Genomic DNA, 13599 nt, shown 5'->3' with positions numbered 1-13599 from the left:
GAAAGGCTTTCGTGAGGCGATAGAATGCACTGCCTTGTCGCCAAATGACTGCGCAGAAGAAGAAAAAAGAACGCTATAGGCTATAACGTTTTTGAACAAGTGATTACAACATTTTAGGGAGAGAGTAGGCTAAAGTAAAAAGTAAGTAGGCTAATAATAATAATAAAAGTGTAGGCTGTTCTATTGTGAGGTGACCGAATAGCCTACACTCTGCGCAGCCTAAAAAGGGAGGAGCTGGCTTCATATAATCTGAAGCAATCCCGTGAGCTCATTCAGACGACAATAACTGTAAAGGATTCCTACCCGATGACCCGACAATATCAAGCTTTTTTGATATTATCGTGAGTGCTCCCGACGAGTCCCGAGGTCATAAAAAAGCTAATTAACATAATCCGATCGTGTCGGGGTACTGTTCAAGCCCAAGACCGATTCCGGGGCCGACCAAACGATTTTCCCGGGGGGTCCTCCCGAAATCTTGTCGGGGATCCTCGGCCCCGGGTTCGGCTCATTGTGAACGGGCCCTTAGGGGGAGGAATATGTATGACATATAATATGTACTACGACACTATGGCATATTAGGAGTGCAACTAGTAGTTCTGAATTTTTTTATTTGCAAGGACCCCCCTAACTCTGAGAGTGTTCAAATGAAACCAAATGGACCCGTAAAGGTCCATTTGGTTCAGAGTTACAGACCTGTTATGGTCATTCAGGGCTATCTCTTTATGTGTTTCGGATAATATTATTTTGTATCTCTTGGTAAAAATGGAATTTTGCCAGAAATGTCCACCACAAGCCAGCATGGCGATGACCCCTGTGGGTGATGTTGGGACAAGGTGCTACAGTGGTCACAGTCTAATTAGATTAGAGGTTGTCTAGAGGACCCACACATTTAAACGGACCTCCATTTGAAAACATTTGCTCCAAGGATCCCCAGAAGACAAGATTTGTCAACATCAATTGAAAAGACACGTTGCGTTATGAGTGTTTTGCCTGGAGGGGGTCCACGGGCGCCACTAGGACTCTGGGTGTCACAATCTCAAAGACACCAGACATTTGTTTTCTTGGCCTGACTCCAGACCCTTAGTTGGGGAGAATCCGAGAGAGCATAGGTCCGTTTCTCAGTGGTTTTGACAACTATGAAGGTTAAATATCAAATTGAGCTCCCATGCCCCTCGCAAAAATGCAGGCAATATGTTTGACAGCCGCTGAAAGTTTGTGTCTCGTTCACTTACTATACACTATAAAAAAATACCCCCCAAAAATCTGCTTTAAGTAGCATGTGAGGGGTCAAACTAGGGGTTTTTAATTATTCTGAATCCTTTGCAAGCATTTGTTTTGCACGAAAAACATTCCTTGGGCTAAAAACGGCCCAACAAAACTATGGTTTAGTGATGAGTCATCACTTTTCACAGTCTTTTGGGGTCCGTTTTTAACACAAGGAATGTTTTTCATGCAAAACAAATGCTTGCAATGGATTCAGAATAATTAAAAACCCCTAGTATAGTGTATAGTAAGTGAATGAGACACAAACTTTCAGCGGCTGGGAGCTCAATTTGTTATTTTAACCTTCATAGTTGACGAAACCACTGTGAAACGGACCTATGCTCTCCACGGTCACGGAAATATCGGATTCGCCCCAACTACCTGCCGAAGGTAGTCGGGTTAGGGTTGTCATCCACACGCATGAAAGGAAGAACAAGGAGGTTCTCGTCTTCCTTGGTCAACCCTTCACAGTGCAGACGTACCTGATGCCCTCAGAGCTCTGACTGCGATGTGTCAGAGCCAGGCTGGCTAGCCAACTCCTCCTGATCAAACAACATTATTAACCAATTAAGAACTGGAATTATTTTATACTTTGGCTATTGAAAAATAGCAGATATACAAGCTCACAGCGCGGCGTGAGCTTGTATAACTGCTATTTTTGAAAAAAAAATCACACCCGTGTGAACTGAGCGGTGGTTGTGGAGGCTGTGCAACAGCACTACTGGGTGGGTGCAGCGGGGTTAGTGTGCTTTACAATGCTGTAGTTTCTTCACACACTCTAATTTATTTGACCCTAAAACATTCAGTTTGTTAATAATAATAATAATACTTGACCACACATGCTGACCCACCCTTCCCCCCTGTGTGTGTGTGTGTGTGTGTGTGTGTGTGTGTGTGTGTGTGTGTGTGTGTGTGTGAGTGAGAACAACAGCGCCCCTCCCTTAACATGTGTGGTCAGAAAAGGTACTGCATGCTTGAGGCTACATACACGGACGGCCGGACGGACGGCCGGACGGACGGACGGAGACCCACACACACGGCCACGTATAGGAGACGGTGTGACCACCGCTCAAAAAAAAAAAAAAAAAAAAAACACTGGTTGCTGAGGGAAGCTACTTCCTGAAGAGTCGGTTATTGGCCGGTAGTGTATCATGTGTGTATGATCTGCGATGTGATTGGCCAACGTATACACAACGTATACAGATGATGCAGATTACGTCATTTTGCCGGGAAATCCCGCCCCTGTCACTGCCAAGAAGAAAACATATAAAGAGAAGGCTTCAGAAGCTGAAAATAACGGAGTGGGTGTTCTAAAACTTTAGCGATTTAACAGTTAGGACAATTTTAAGATTTGTTTTATAAAAAAAGTTACATGGTATAACTTTAAAGTATAAAATAATGGTTAAGTAATGCGTAATAATGTGTTACCGGGCAAAATGGGTTAACCAAACCATTATTGTTTGATGTGCATAAAATGCAACTCTCCAGACGGTTTTCATCTTACCTTCAAAAAATCATTGATTCACTCTCTCTTAGGTTATATTTTAAAGGATTGAATTACTCGGTGTATTAGGGCAAGCAATCGTTATTAACCATTATTGTTTGATGTGCATAATAAACCTAACTCCATCTCACCTTTATTATTATTAATGTAAGATATTTGACTCGTTCTCTCTTAAAGGCCAGGTTCAGTCAAATAAATATGATTAATGATCAAGCAATGGTGTGTGTGTGTGTGTGTGTGCGTGCGTGCGTGCGTGCGTGCGTGCGTGTGTTTTTACACTGTCTGGCACTGGCTAATTCCGCCATCCTTGGAAAAATACCACAGCAAGTGATCAATAACAAAACAACAAGGGACGGTAAATAGAATCTAGTTCTTTACAGTTAAATACAAGTATCAACAGGAATCGTTGTCTGTGTATCACAGTTCCTTGTTCTGACTGACCTCTCACTAACGGCTCGCTAACGAGTTGGTCCTGCCAGTGCTCACACTCTGACAACAGAAGACAGCCTTTTGGACTTTGCAGCTTCCTCCCTCATTGAGGAGGAGGAGAGGTGTTCCTCACAGGCATCAATAACACTGAAGAGGTCAATAACCCGGTGTGGGGGAGGTCTTGTTCTTCAGTGCACTGTAAGTCAGGGGCGTCGCACCAAATTCTGGGCCCTGGGTACAAGGATTCTACTGCGGGCCCCCCATGAATGTTCTTCACAGGGGGAACTGGGAACGCATTTTGTGCTTTGATTATTGAAAAATAGCAGATATACAAACTCACAGCGCGGCACCGAGTGCCGCACTGCGAGCTTGTAGATCTGCTATTTTTCTTTATTAGTCTTTGAATATTTCAAATCCTTCTAAGGTTTTTTGAAAAATCTATGTTTCTATGTCAGTGATGCTCAAACTTTTTCATACAAAGGACCCCCAAAATGATGTATTTGTCCACAGACCCCCATCTCCAGGGACTTCCCAGAAGCAAAATTTTAGTTACAAATGTTTGCTTAAAAAAAATGGGCCCTAGTAACTCGGTCCTTCTTCCCCCCCCTTGTGACGCCCCTGCCTAGTGTACAGACTAGTTGAAAGAACCGTCTCTCTCTCTCTGTCTCTCTCTGTTCATGTGAGAAAACCACCGGCAAGCACCGACACGCTCAATCATCGTGTCATCATTTCTATATTTGAGAAGCAGAGATGATCCGACCGACGCCAAGGCAGAGAGGATCACAGAGCGTGCTCTGTGCTCTCCCACGCTCACTTCAAGATGTCTTACACCAAAGCAGTGCAGCTACCGGGAACGTCAAAACAAAATCTTGGCAGGACACGCGCTAAGCCACCCAGCAAAAAGTACTATTCCAACCGACGAGGTCAGGAAGAAGATGCCTCCTACACGAACCATTGAAACCGGGAAGAATTGTGAAAATGGGTGCAAATCTTTGAATATGTATTTTTTAAAGCAAAATGTTTTAACTCAAAGCTTTTTTGGAACAAAATATTTTGGGTGGTCCTTTACATGTAAAAGTTTGAGCACCACTGCAACATACAGTAGGCCTAAGTTTTTCAGAAAACGGTCAGGATTTAGAAGACATTTGTAGAATCGGCATTTGGGTCTTCATCCGGAATCAATGGGGCAACATTTATTATAATTTAATCATTGTCTGTCTGACAAAAATATATATATATATATGATTGAACTCAAGTCTCCATAAATTTTTCAAAAAAAAGGTCATTTTGGCAGTGAACTATTCCTTTAATGGGGTTTCAAGTAGAGACACCTGCGGAGACGCTTCTACCCTCGGACTTTGAACGGCGACATGGTGTAGAGCCGGATGTGGCAAAATAGAAATCAGTTCCTGCAGAAACTGCGTGGGCTCACTGAAAACTAGGGATGGGACGATAAGTGATATTATCGTTTATCGTGATAAAAAACACTCACGATAATCGTATTGTGGAGATTTAATTGTGGGCTCGCCTGTAAGGCGAGCACACTTTAGATATTGTCATTATTAAGTGTGCCTGCCATGCAATGGCAAAACACTTTTTGTACTCGCTCATACTTAAGCCGGACATACACACAGGCAGACATGGTTTCGCCCCAAAGTTTGGCACGCTACTAGTGCCGCACCATTTTCGCCACCCCCGCAATATATACATCAAAACGTGCGGCTCGGTCGGGAATGGTGTGCTAGTAACTTTCGTTTTGATCTGCCTTACCATGTTGACGTAATCGGCAAAAAACGACGCTTAATTGTCCCCATTGACTTATAATGGGACAATGCAAGAAATCACATTCAAGTATTTTTCTCTCGCAAACCATAGGAGGTACAGTTTCAAACCTCGGAGAGGAGATTCATATTGATTTTAAGAATGAATCGAAAAATAATTACATCACTCTGCCTCATGGTGGCGCTATAACGGCCCACTTCACGTTTTGCCCCGTAACTCTTGAACCGTAGATCGGAAAATTTAAATTCTTTTTTCCCTAGAATCCTTGGGTCGAGAGTCGAGACGCATCTCCCCATATAGGCCACGCCCATTTGCGCCAGGATAGATTTCCCGCCATCTTGAATTTTCTCCAAAACACACTTTTTGCTCCTTTTCCCACATTTTCTTCAAATGTCACAAAAAGCGGTACACATGATCCATGAACCCACGCAATGAACATACTCAAGGGATATTTCGATAGTCCATACCGTTCGTTCGTAACGCGCTTCCAAAGTTAGCGGGAGGGGCCCGTTTCGCAAACAATAGCCATAAATCACAAACAAAAGGTGAGTCAACACTGAATTTCAACCACAGGTCAGGGGTGGCATACTCAACGAATCCCCAAAAGCATTTCCACTTCGACCCGTAGGGGGCGTCACAAACGCGCAAAACTTAACCGTTTCGTGCCAGAACGCGTTTTTCAGGGAGACCGACCCTCTCAAAACGAAACACAGGCAACTTGGCGGATGGTCTCACCGTCCAAACCGCTACACAAGGTCGCACATTTAGCGAGCTGCAGGCACACTTGTAAAAATTGACTCTGTCAATTCTAGTTTATCTATCAAGCATATCAAGTTCTCCTTAAAACTTCGGTTCCTTTCTACTCCTACATACTCAGGAAGAAAATGAAAATAAAAACATCAATGTGTTCAGCTTACAGTGGCGAAGTGTGCTATTACTTTTTATAGCAATCGGCCAAATGGTGGCGCTGTAGGAAGCCTTCGAAAGTGAGATCTTTGAACAGGTATAGCTCATGCTCTGTTATACGTACAGTCATGAAACCTGGACACACTTATGCGTCTCCTCATGCCGAACAACTTTTACCCTCTGACTTTTGACCTCTGACCTTTAGATCTCCCACAATTTGGAATTATATGAAAAACAGTAAAAATCTATCTCCTCCTGGGATTTTTGCGTTACACGCACAAAACTTTTTTCACATGAAATTTGAACCTATACCTACACAGGCTATGTGGTGAGAAGTTTGTACGTTAAATAATGATTTTTTAATAATTCAATTAATATTGCGGTTTTATGCAAATTATTCTTCGGCCTCTAAATCATACATGCAAAGTGACACGTTCATGGCATTTGGCAAACATGTAGAAGGTTAGTCCAAATATCACTGAAACCAATTTTATTCCAATTGGCCAAAGGGGGGCGCTATACGAATCGTTTGAAAATTCAAACTTCAAACGGGCATAAGTCATGACTCGTTTCGTTTGAAGTCATGCAACTTGCTTACACGCGTGCTTTGACTCAAGCGGAAGACATCTGTGTCTTTGTTAAGTAAGCTCCGCCCTTAGATTTTCCGCCATTTTGAGCAGTTTGTAAAACACTTTAACCCACTTTTATTCTGGAATTTTCGCGTCACGTGCACAAAACTTTTTTTACGTGAACTTTGGACCAATATCTAAAGATCTGTCAGATCGGATTTCTTTAAAATTGAAACATGCTTTTTTTAATAAATACAATGAATATTGCAGTTTTATGCAAATTATTCTTCTGCCTCTAAATCATGCAAAAGTAACATATTCATGGCATTTGGCAAAGATTTAGAGTGTTATTCCAAATATCACTAAAACCAATCTTACCCCAATTGGCCAAAGGGAGGCGCTATATCATTTTGAGCAGTTTGTGAAACGCTTAAACCTGTTTTTATTCTAGGATTTTTTTTTTTGCAATTTGCATGAAACATTCTACACACAATCTAAGGACCTTTATCTAACATGCCTATGAAGTGCACACAAAAGTGCACAGCCTGCGATGTACATGAAATCTTGCAAGCACATTCCCACTAGGTCAAGGAACAGATGCCACCCTTCTCACATTGGTATTATAGCGCCACCAGCGGGTCAACTTTTGCATAACCCATTTTTGGAACAAAATGCCTCAAATCATGCATGCAGTGTCCGATTGCGTCAGTAATGTCAAAGAGAGCACTGCCTGCGATCTTGACATCTTGTACTTTTATAGTCATTGTTTTCTGGCTTGAAGCGAGCCCACAATTGTTTCGAAGGAACAATATTTTCTAGTTTATCGTGATATCATCCTCCATCATACACTGGGATCAATTCACCTTTTATTTGCTGAGCTGCATATCCGGTACCACTTAAACCCTCTATAATTGGTAAAAGGTACTTATAATATACTACTTGATACAGTATTTTTTTCACTCTAACAAATGCCTTTGCCAAAAAATTGCCGATCTACAAGCTCACAACGTGTCTCGTTGTGAGCTTGTAGCTTTGCTATTGTTTGGCAAATGCTCCACCCCAGGATAATGGATTTTGATTATCACGATACTATCGTAAATCGTGATTTCTTTTGTCATAATAATCATGCAGACATTTTCATATCGTCCCATCCCTACTGAAAACACGCACAAAGTATATTATGTATAGTAGAAAATGTACACGTCCTTCCTCGGACATTCGATTCAGCTTAAGTCCAAGCAGTAATATAAATGGTTTATGGTATAAACAGAATTCATCTCCCAGAGGAATCCACTGGGAAACTGTTTTATTTTTTTTTATTTATTTTTTTTTCTCAAAAAGTATAAAAATGTGTAAAGAGAAACGTACAAGCACTAATAACTGCGTGAAGCTGAACAAGTTGAAGTTGAAGGCAGAATAAATGTACTGTAAATTGAGGACAACTATAGTGTCCTTTCCAAAAGCGAGACAGCAATTAAATGTCGAATTGAAGCGGCTATTTTCTGTGCGAAACCAAGTATTAAATCAGGCATTAACAGAGTGATCATAGGAGGCTGTTCTTCTTCACTGTGATTCAAGTGCGTTGGTGATGCTGCCCAGATGATGCTTAATGCCAGCGTTTCCCTCCTAGCCACTTCATTATCTGAAGCGCAGTACAGACAGAGAGAGCTCTTTTGTGGGTAATTGCCGTGCAGATCCTTGGAAGATGGCCAGACAAATTCTTTAATTCTTTTTCCTTTTATTATTATTCTTTTTTTTTTGAGGGGGAGGGAGTGACACGTAGACAATACACTGAAAATTCAGTGAACTGTTATGCCGACTGCATTATGTATATAGGCCAGAGCAATGAATACTACCAACGAAAAGCCAGACTGATATATTGGCCAATAAAATATTTATGCAAGTGTTTAATCGGTATTGAATTTTTTATGCATCTTTTTTTGGGGGGAGGTATCCGGTCTGTGGACAGTCCATACGAGACAACATCACATCCATTCTAGTTATAGAGCAGGGGTCTTCAATGTTTTCAGGCCAAGGACCCCTTAGTTGAGGGAGAGATGAAGCAGGGACCCCCACAACCTGTACATCTATACTATAATTTTGCGAATGTCTGAGTGAGTGAGTGAGTGAGTGAGTGAGTGAGTGAGTGAGTGTCTGTCTGTCACAGCATTTCTCCTCGGTGGCTGGAGCAATTGATCTGAAATCGCATCACCATCAGCATATGAACACACCTGACATAACTGTGAAGCCCGTTTGTCACTTTCACAAATCGTATGCTGTATATTAGCATTTTTATGGTGTATCTATATCTATTTAGCCTACAGTACCTTTTGTGACCACACATGTTAAGGGAGGGGCGCTGTTGTTCAGGCCATGCACAATCACACACAAACCCACACACACACACACACGGGGGGGTGGGGTGGGGGGGGGGGGGTGTGTGTGTGTGTGTGTGCAGGCGGGCGGGCGGGCGGGCGGGCGCGGGGGGGGGGGGGGGGGGGGGGTTCTGGCCCTGTTGCCCAAAAATCATGCAGATCGGTACACAGTATCTCTGTAGCCGTTAAATGGAATGGGTATTTCTTACATTGATGCTCCTACATATTAGCATGCAAGCACCAGTTAAAGTTACTTTCCATCCCTCATATACTGTGTGCACAGTGCACATCCCATAACCCACACACTGCACATCATTTCGGAGCTCATATCTTTGAACGGGTAAGGGCTAGTACAGTAAATTCCACAGAGTTTCTTGACAGCACAATCCGTGTATTTTAGATTCATGTCAATTTGTGTTTTCAGATATTTAACCACTTGAACCGTCAATACTTAATAAACTAGACCTTTCACTCTGTACTTAGTCTGCTCTTTTTCCCCTCTACACAAAAGCTCTTTGCCGTCAATAGCCGATGTACAAGCTCAGAACGCCTTGCAGCGCGAGGCGTTGTGAGCTTGTAGATCTGCTATTTTTGGTTCAAGTTCTCAGATTATGGACGTTAGGGTTCAAGTGGTTAATATAAAAAAGTAGAAAAAAAGTTTCTATCACACACATATTTGGAGGACCCCCTGTAGTAACTCTGAGGACCCCCTAGGGGTCCCGGACCCCCTGTTGAAGACCCCTGGCTTAGTTTATTTGTTGATACAAATATCGGTGATCAGAGACGTTTGCCCACCCAATAACAGAACTGGTATCAACATCATTTGGGGCTTCACTGTCACTTTTTGACAAAAGTCTCTAACAGCACTGTGGTATCAATACACTCATGTGATCAGTGCTGCTGACAGACATTCCTTTGGAAGGCCCTCGACTGCAGCCATCTATCATATTCAAAGCTCACTCTCAAGTCCCGTTGTTTTTCAGCAGTGTTTTTCTCTTCATTTCAATCAGGGCCTCTCTAATTTGGTCACTTTGATCAAAACGGTTCACATTTTCAAACATTTCACAAAAATGGGAGATCTACAAACAATGAACACATTGTAACATGTTGGGTTGTGAGCTTGTAGATAGTCTATTTTTTTGCTGTATGGCAAAGTATATAGTACTTAACAACGCCGATCCCGAGTATACTTGCGAAAAATACTCGAGTATTTAGAGTGCCGATCCCGAGTATACTCGCGTAATATACTGTATATACAGTAAAGCTGGCAATCTTACCGTACCGTCCGTTGGAAAGTGCTGGCACGGATGGACTCGCCGATTCATCATCATCGCGCATCCACGTGCACAAAATAGTGATCCCTTAACATGGAAGCCGACAGTCATTATCATCTTTGATGCCAAAATACACTTTTGATGCCAAGGATGGCATTGGATTCTCGCTAAAATAGTACAAGCTGAAAGGCATCGATCCGCCATTACTGCTCCCGCATGGGACGATGATCACTTCCGGTCGTCAAGTAAATGTCGCCAAGTAAGAATTGTTTGCGCAATCTACTTCCGGCCTTCAAAATAAGAGACTGGCCGTGGACGGAGCCTGCGAACGGCAGCCTGGACATTTTAACCCGTTCAAGTCTGGAGCACTAAATTAACACCTTGAAAGCCGCGGCAGAACCCTCTGAACAGAGGTAGCGCCGAAGAAATAAGCCATTTATTTACAAACATGTTTTAAAAAAACAAAGCCCACATGATAACAACACGTAATGGAGTGCTCGATACAGCGTACATATTCATCCTGCAGAGGTCGGCGATCTTACTTTGGCGAGGCGGAGGGGAGATCAATTCCATTCGTTTACGTGCGGCGAAGCAGGGAAAGGAGCGATAGAGAAGCGGCGCCCGAACATGATTGAGACCGCGATCCACGAACAGAGACAAAGAGCAGCCATGTTGTGTGCCCTTCTTGTCGAGTTTCAACAACGTGGAGAGTAGGAGGCCACTCCTAGCCACCCATCCATCCAGAATGTGAGTCAACGGCGCGGCCTGCTGGATACTACGAGCATCACACCCAGTCCCAGAAAATGATTGAGAGAGGATATTAACCGTTTCAGATGGCTCCAAAATGACACAGAGAAGAATGGCCGATGTTTTTTTTTGGATTATTATCATTTATATCAAAAGTCCGGGAATAGACGTGTGGCTTATTGGACCAAGTAGGAAGTCCGAGGGAGTACGGCCAGGCTTAGAAGGTGTTAAAGGAGGTTAAAGGAGGACTTTGCCACTATCTTCATATAATAGGTCCTCACTAATGTTCATAATAAAATTGCAAAAATAAATCTACTCTGTCCAAGTCCCTTAGGAGAGCTGTGGGAAGTTCAGAAATCCATAGCCTTGTGACATCATCGTTTGACAGATTTTATTTTAAACAACAGCTTCCACTTCAACATTGCAACTTTTCAGTATTAGCTTGGAGTCTCCATCGATGATGTCACAAGACTATGGATTTCTGAACTTCCCACAGCTCTCCTGTGGGAAGAGACTTGGACCGAGTAGAACCTTTTTTTTTTTGCAATTTTATAATGAACATTAGTGAGGACCTATTATATGAAGATAGGTTGAAAAGTAGTGAAGTAGTCCTTTAGGAACACTTGACCCATTTTCATATAATTGGCGCTCACTAATGCTTATTATGAGGCACCATTTCTATACTCGCTCTGCATCACAGTGAAACAATTACATGTTAAACTTGTGGAGTGCAAATGATGAGAGAACACCAGTTGTTATATATAGGATCATTTGCATTTGATTTCTTCTTCTTCTTTTTCACATTAACCATTTGAACCATAGCATCTCTATTCTGAGAAACAGTTGCCGAAAATAGCAGATCTACGCCTCGCACTGCGAGGTGCTGTGAGCTATTTTCGGGCAAAGAGGTTTTGTGTAGGGGAAGAGGGGCAAATCAAGTACGTATTGAAGTATCTATGGTATCTAAAAAGTATCTAAAAAGATGAATCTGCCACACAATTGTATGCAAAGTAGCGGGGGTCCCTGCTTCATCTCTCTCTCAGCTAGGGGGTCCTTGGGCTGAAAAACTTTGAAGACCCCTGGACTACTAGGGATACGAGCCACTTCAGATTAGACTCCATGACAGCATGATTCCTTTGTGGACGCTGTGCAACTAGCACTGAGCATGGCATTAATCATTGTTTAGAATACATTAAATAGATGACATCATTTATGCAAGCTAATAAGTTGCAACTGCCAGCTGCAGTGCACAAGAATAAAATGTATGGTATCAAAAATGGCTGAAGGTTTGAAGAGAGGAAATCCAAATCCGAAAAAACTAAACAAAACAAAAATTCATGAATTGATTCAATGAAAAAATGAAATGATTCTGAAGCTATTGATTTGGTCGATAAGCTTGATTAGTTTTGTAATGGTGTGTTCAAACCTGGATAGTTCGAGCGGCGCGATTACATACAAAGTGAGTGCAAAGACGAGACAGCGCGCGACCGAGCGCTGCGCGAATGACGCGAACGGGGCAAACGTTCCGCCGCGGTATCTTCGCCCCCAGTTGGGAAAATCCAAGTGAAGCGACATTCACTCACACCCCCCCCCCCCCCCCCCCCCCGACTCCACCCATCGCGTCTTGACAGCCAATCAGCGTTGAAAGTTGAAAGTTTGTTTATTTGACAGGGACAGTACTCATTAATGGACATGTCAGTTTTCACTTCAATGTAAATGAGCCAGAGTTAGCCACGTTGATGTTGTCCGGAGACACGGAAATGTTTTGGGTGTTTGGTTTTGGTTTGGCTTTGCCTCGATTCTGACGTGACATCATTTTATTCCAACGCTGACGAGCGCGACCAAAGTGAAGCTATAGAAGCGACTAGAAAACAAGAAATAGCTTCAGGTTTGAACGCACCACAAGAGTTATGCGAGATGGCAATGGGTTCCAAATAGGGATGCTAGAGGTTGAAGTGGTTAATAATCGGAGGTCAGTATGGTACAAGCAGTGTTGATTTCGTCGACTAAAACTATGACGAAAAATGTGTGTCGACTGCGTATTTTTCACTGACGAAAACTAAATAAAAACTAAGCTGTGATGACTAAAACTAAGACTAAATATATTGACAATTTCGTCAACAAAATAAAAACTAGACTCAAACGTTATGGAGGGACTAGCGGAGGAGAAAGTCATTTTATGTTTGGTTGCTCTCAGGTGTTGCTTGCTGAAAATAGCAGATCTACAAGCTCACAACGCGTCGCGTCGCACAAATTTGCTGTCAAAAACAACACTGGGTACATGATGATCAGTAATCACTCACAATCAATGATACAGTGGCACAAACTGACATGTTAGTGTCATACCTTGGTTTCTGCTAGCCAGCAAGGGGGTTCTTTCACGAGTCCAGGTTTCTGGGAGATAGCCTATATGAAAACACAAGAGACAGGACTTTGTTTTTTGAAGTTGGAGGGGCCTTCATTATTTTATACTTTAGCTATTGAAAAATAGCAGATACTGCTATTTTGAAAAGTCGTGAAAATGTGTGCAAATCTTTGTATTTTTTAAGCAACAACATTTGTAACTCAAATTGCTTCTGGGGGGTCCCTGGAAATAAATATTTTGAGATGGTGGCCAAATACATATCATTTTGGGGGTCCTTCACATGAAAATGTTTGAGCACCACTGACCACTTTTTTTTCCAAAAAACCTTAGAAGGAATTGAAATATTCAAAGACTTGCACACATTTAAAAAAAAAAATTAAGTTGG

The 13599-nt window shown here is 42.4% G+C and overlaps 1 protein-coding gene across 1 annotated transcript in view; it reads right to left on the bottom strand.

The window, feature by feature from the left end:
• The window catches only part of cep128 (centrosomal protein 128), a 107500-nt gene that overhangs the window by 27264 nt on the left and 66637 nt on the right, over positions 1 to 13599 (bottom strand). The window contains exon 21 of the mRNA XM_080744867.1: positions 13196 to 13255. Coding sequence (XP_080600993.1) covers positions 13196 to 13255 — 60 coding nt within the window. The remainder of the gene's footprint in view (positions 1 to 13195; positions 13256 to 13599) is intronic.

Source organism: Nannobrachium achirus, assembly GCF_963921795.1.
Source record: "Nannobrachium achirus genome assembly, chromosome: 16".
NCBI lineage: Eukaryota > Metazoa > Chordata > Actinopteri > Myctophiformes > Myctophidae > Nannobrachium > Nannobrachium achirus.
The sequence above is the reverse complement of the archived record's forward strand: the minus strand, read 5'-3'. Positions and strand labels throughout refer to the sequence as shown.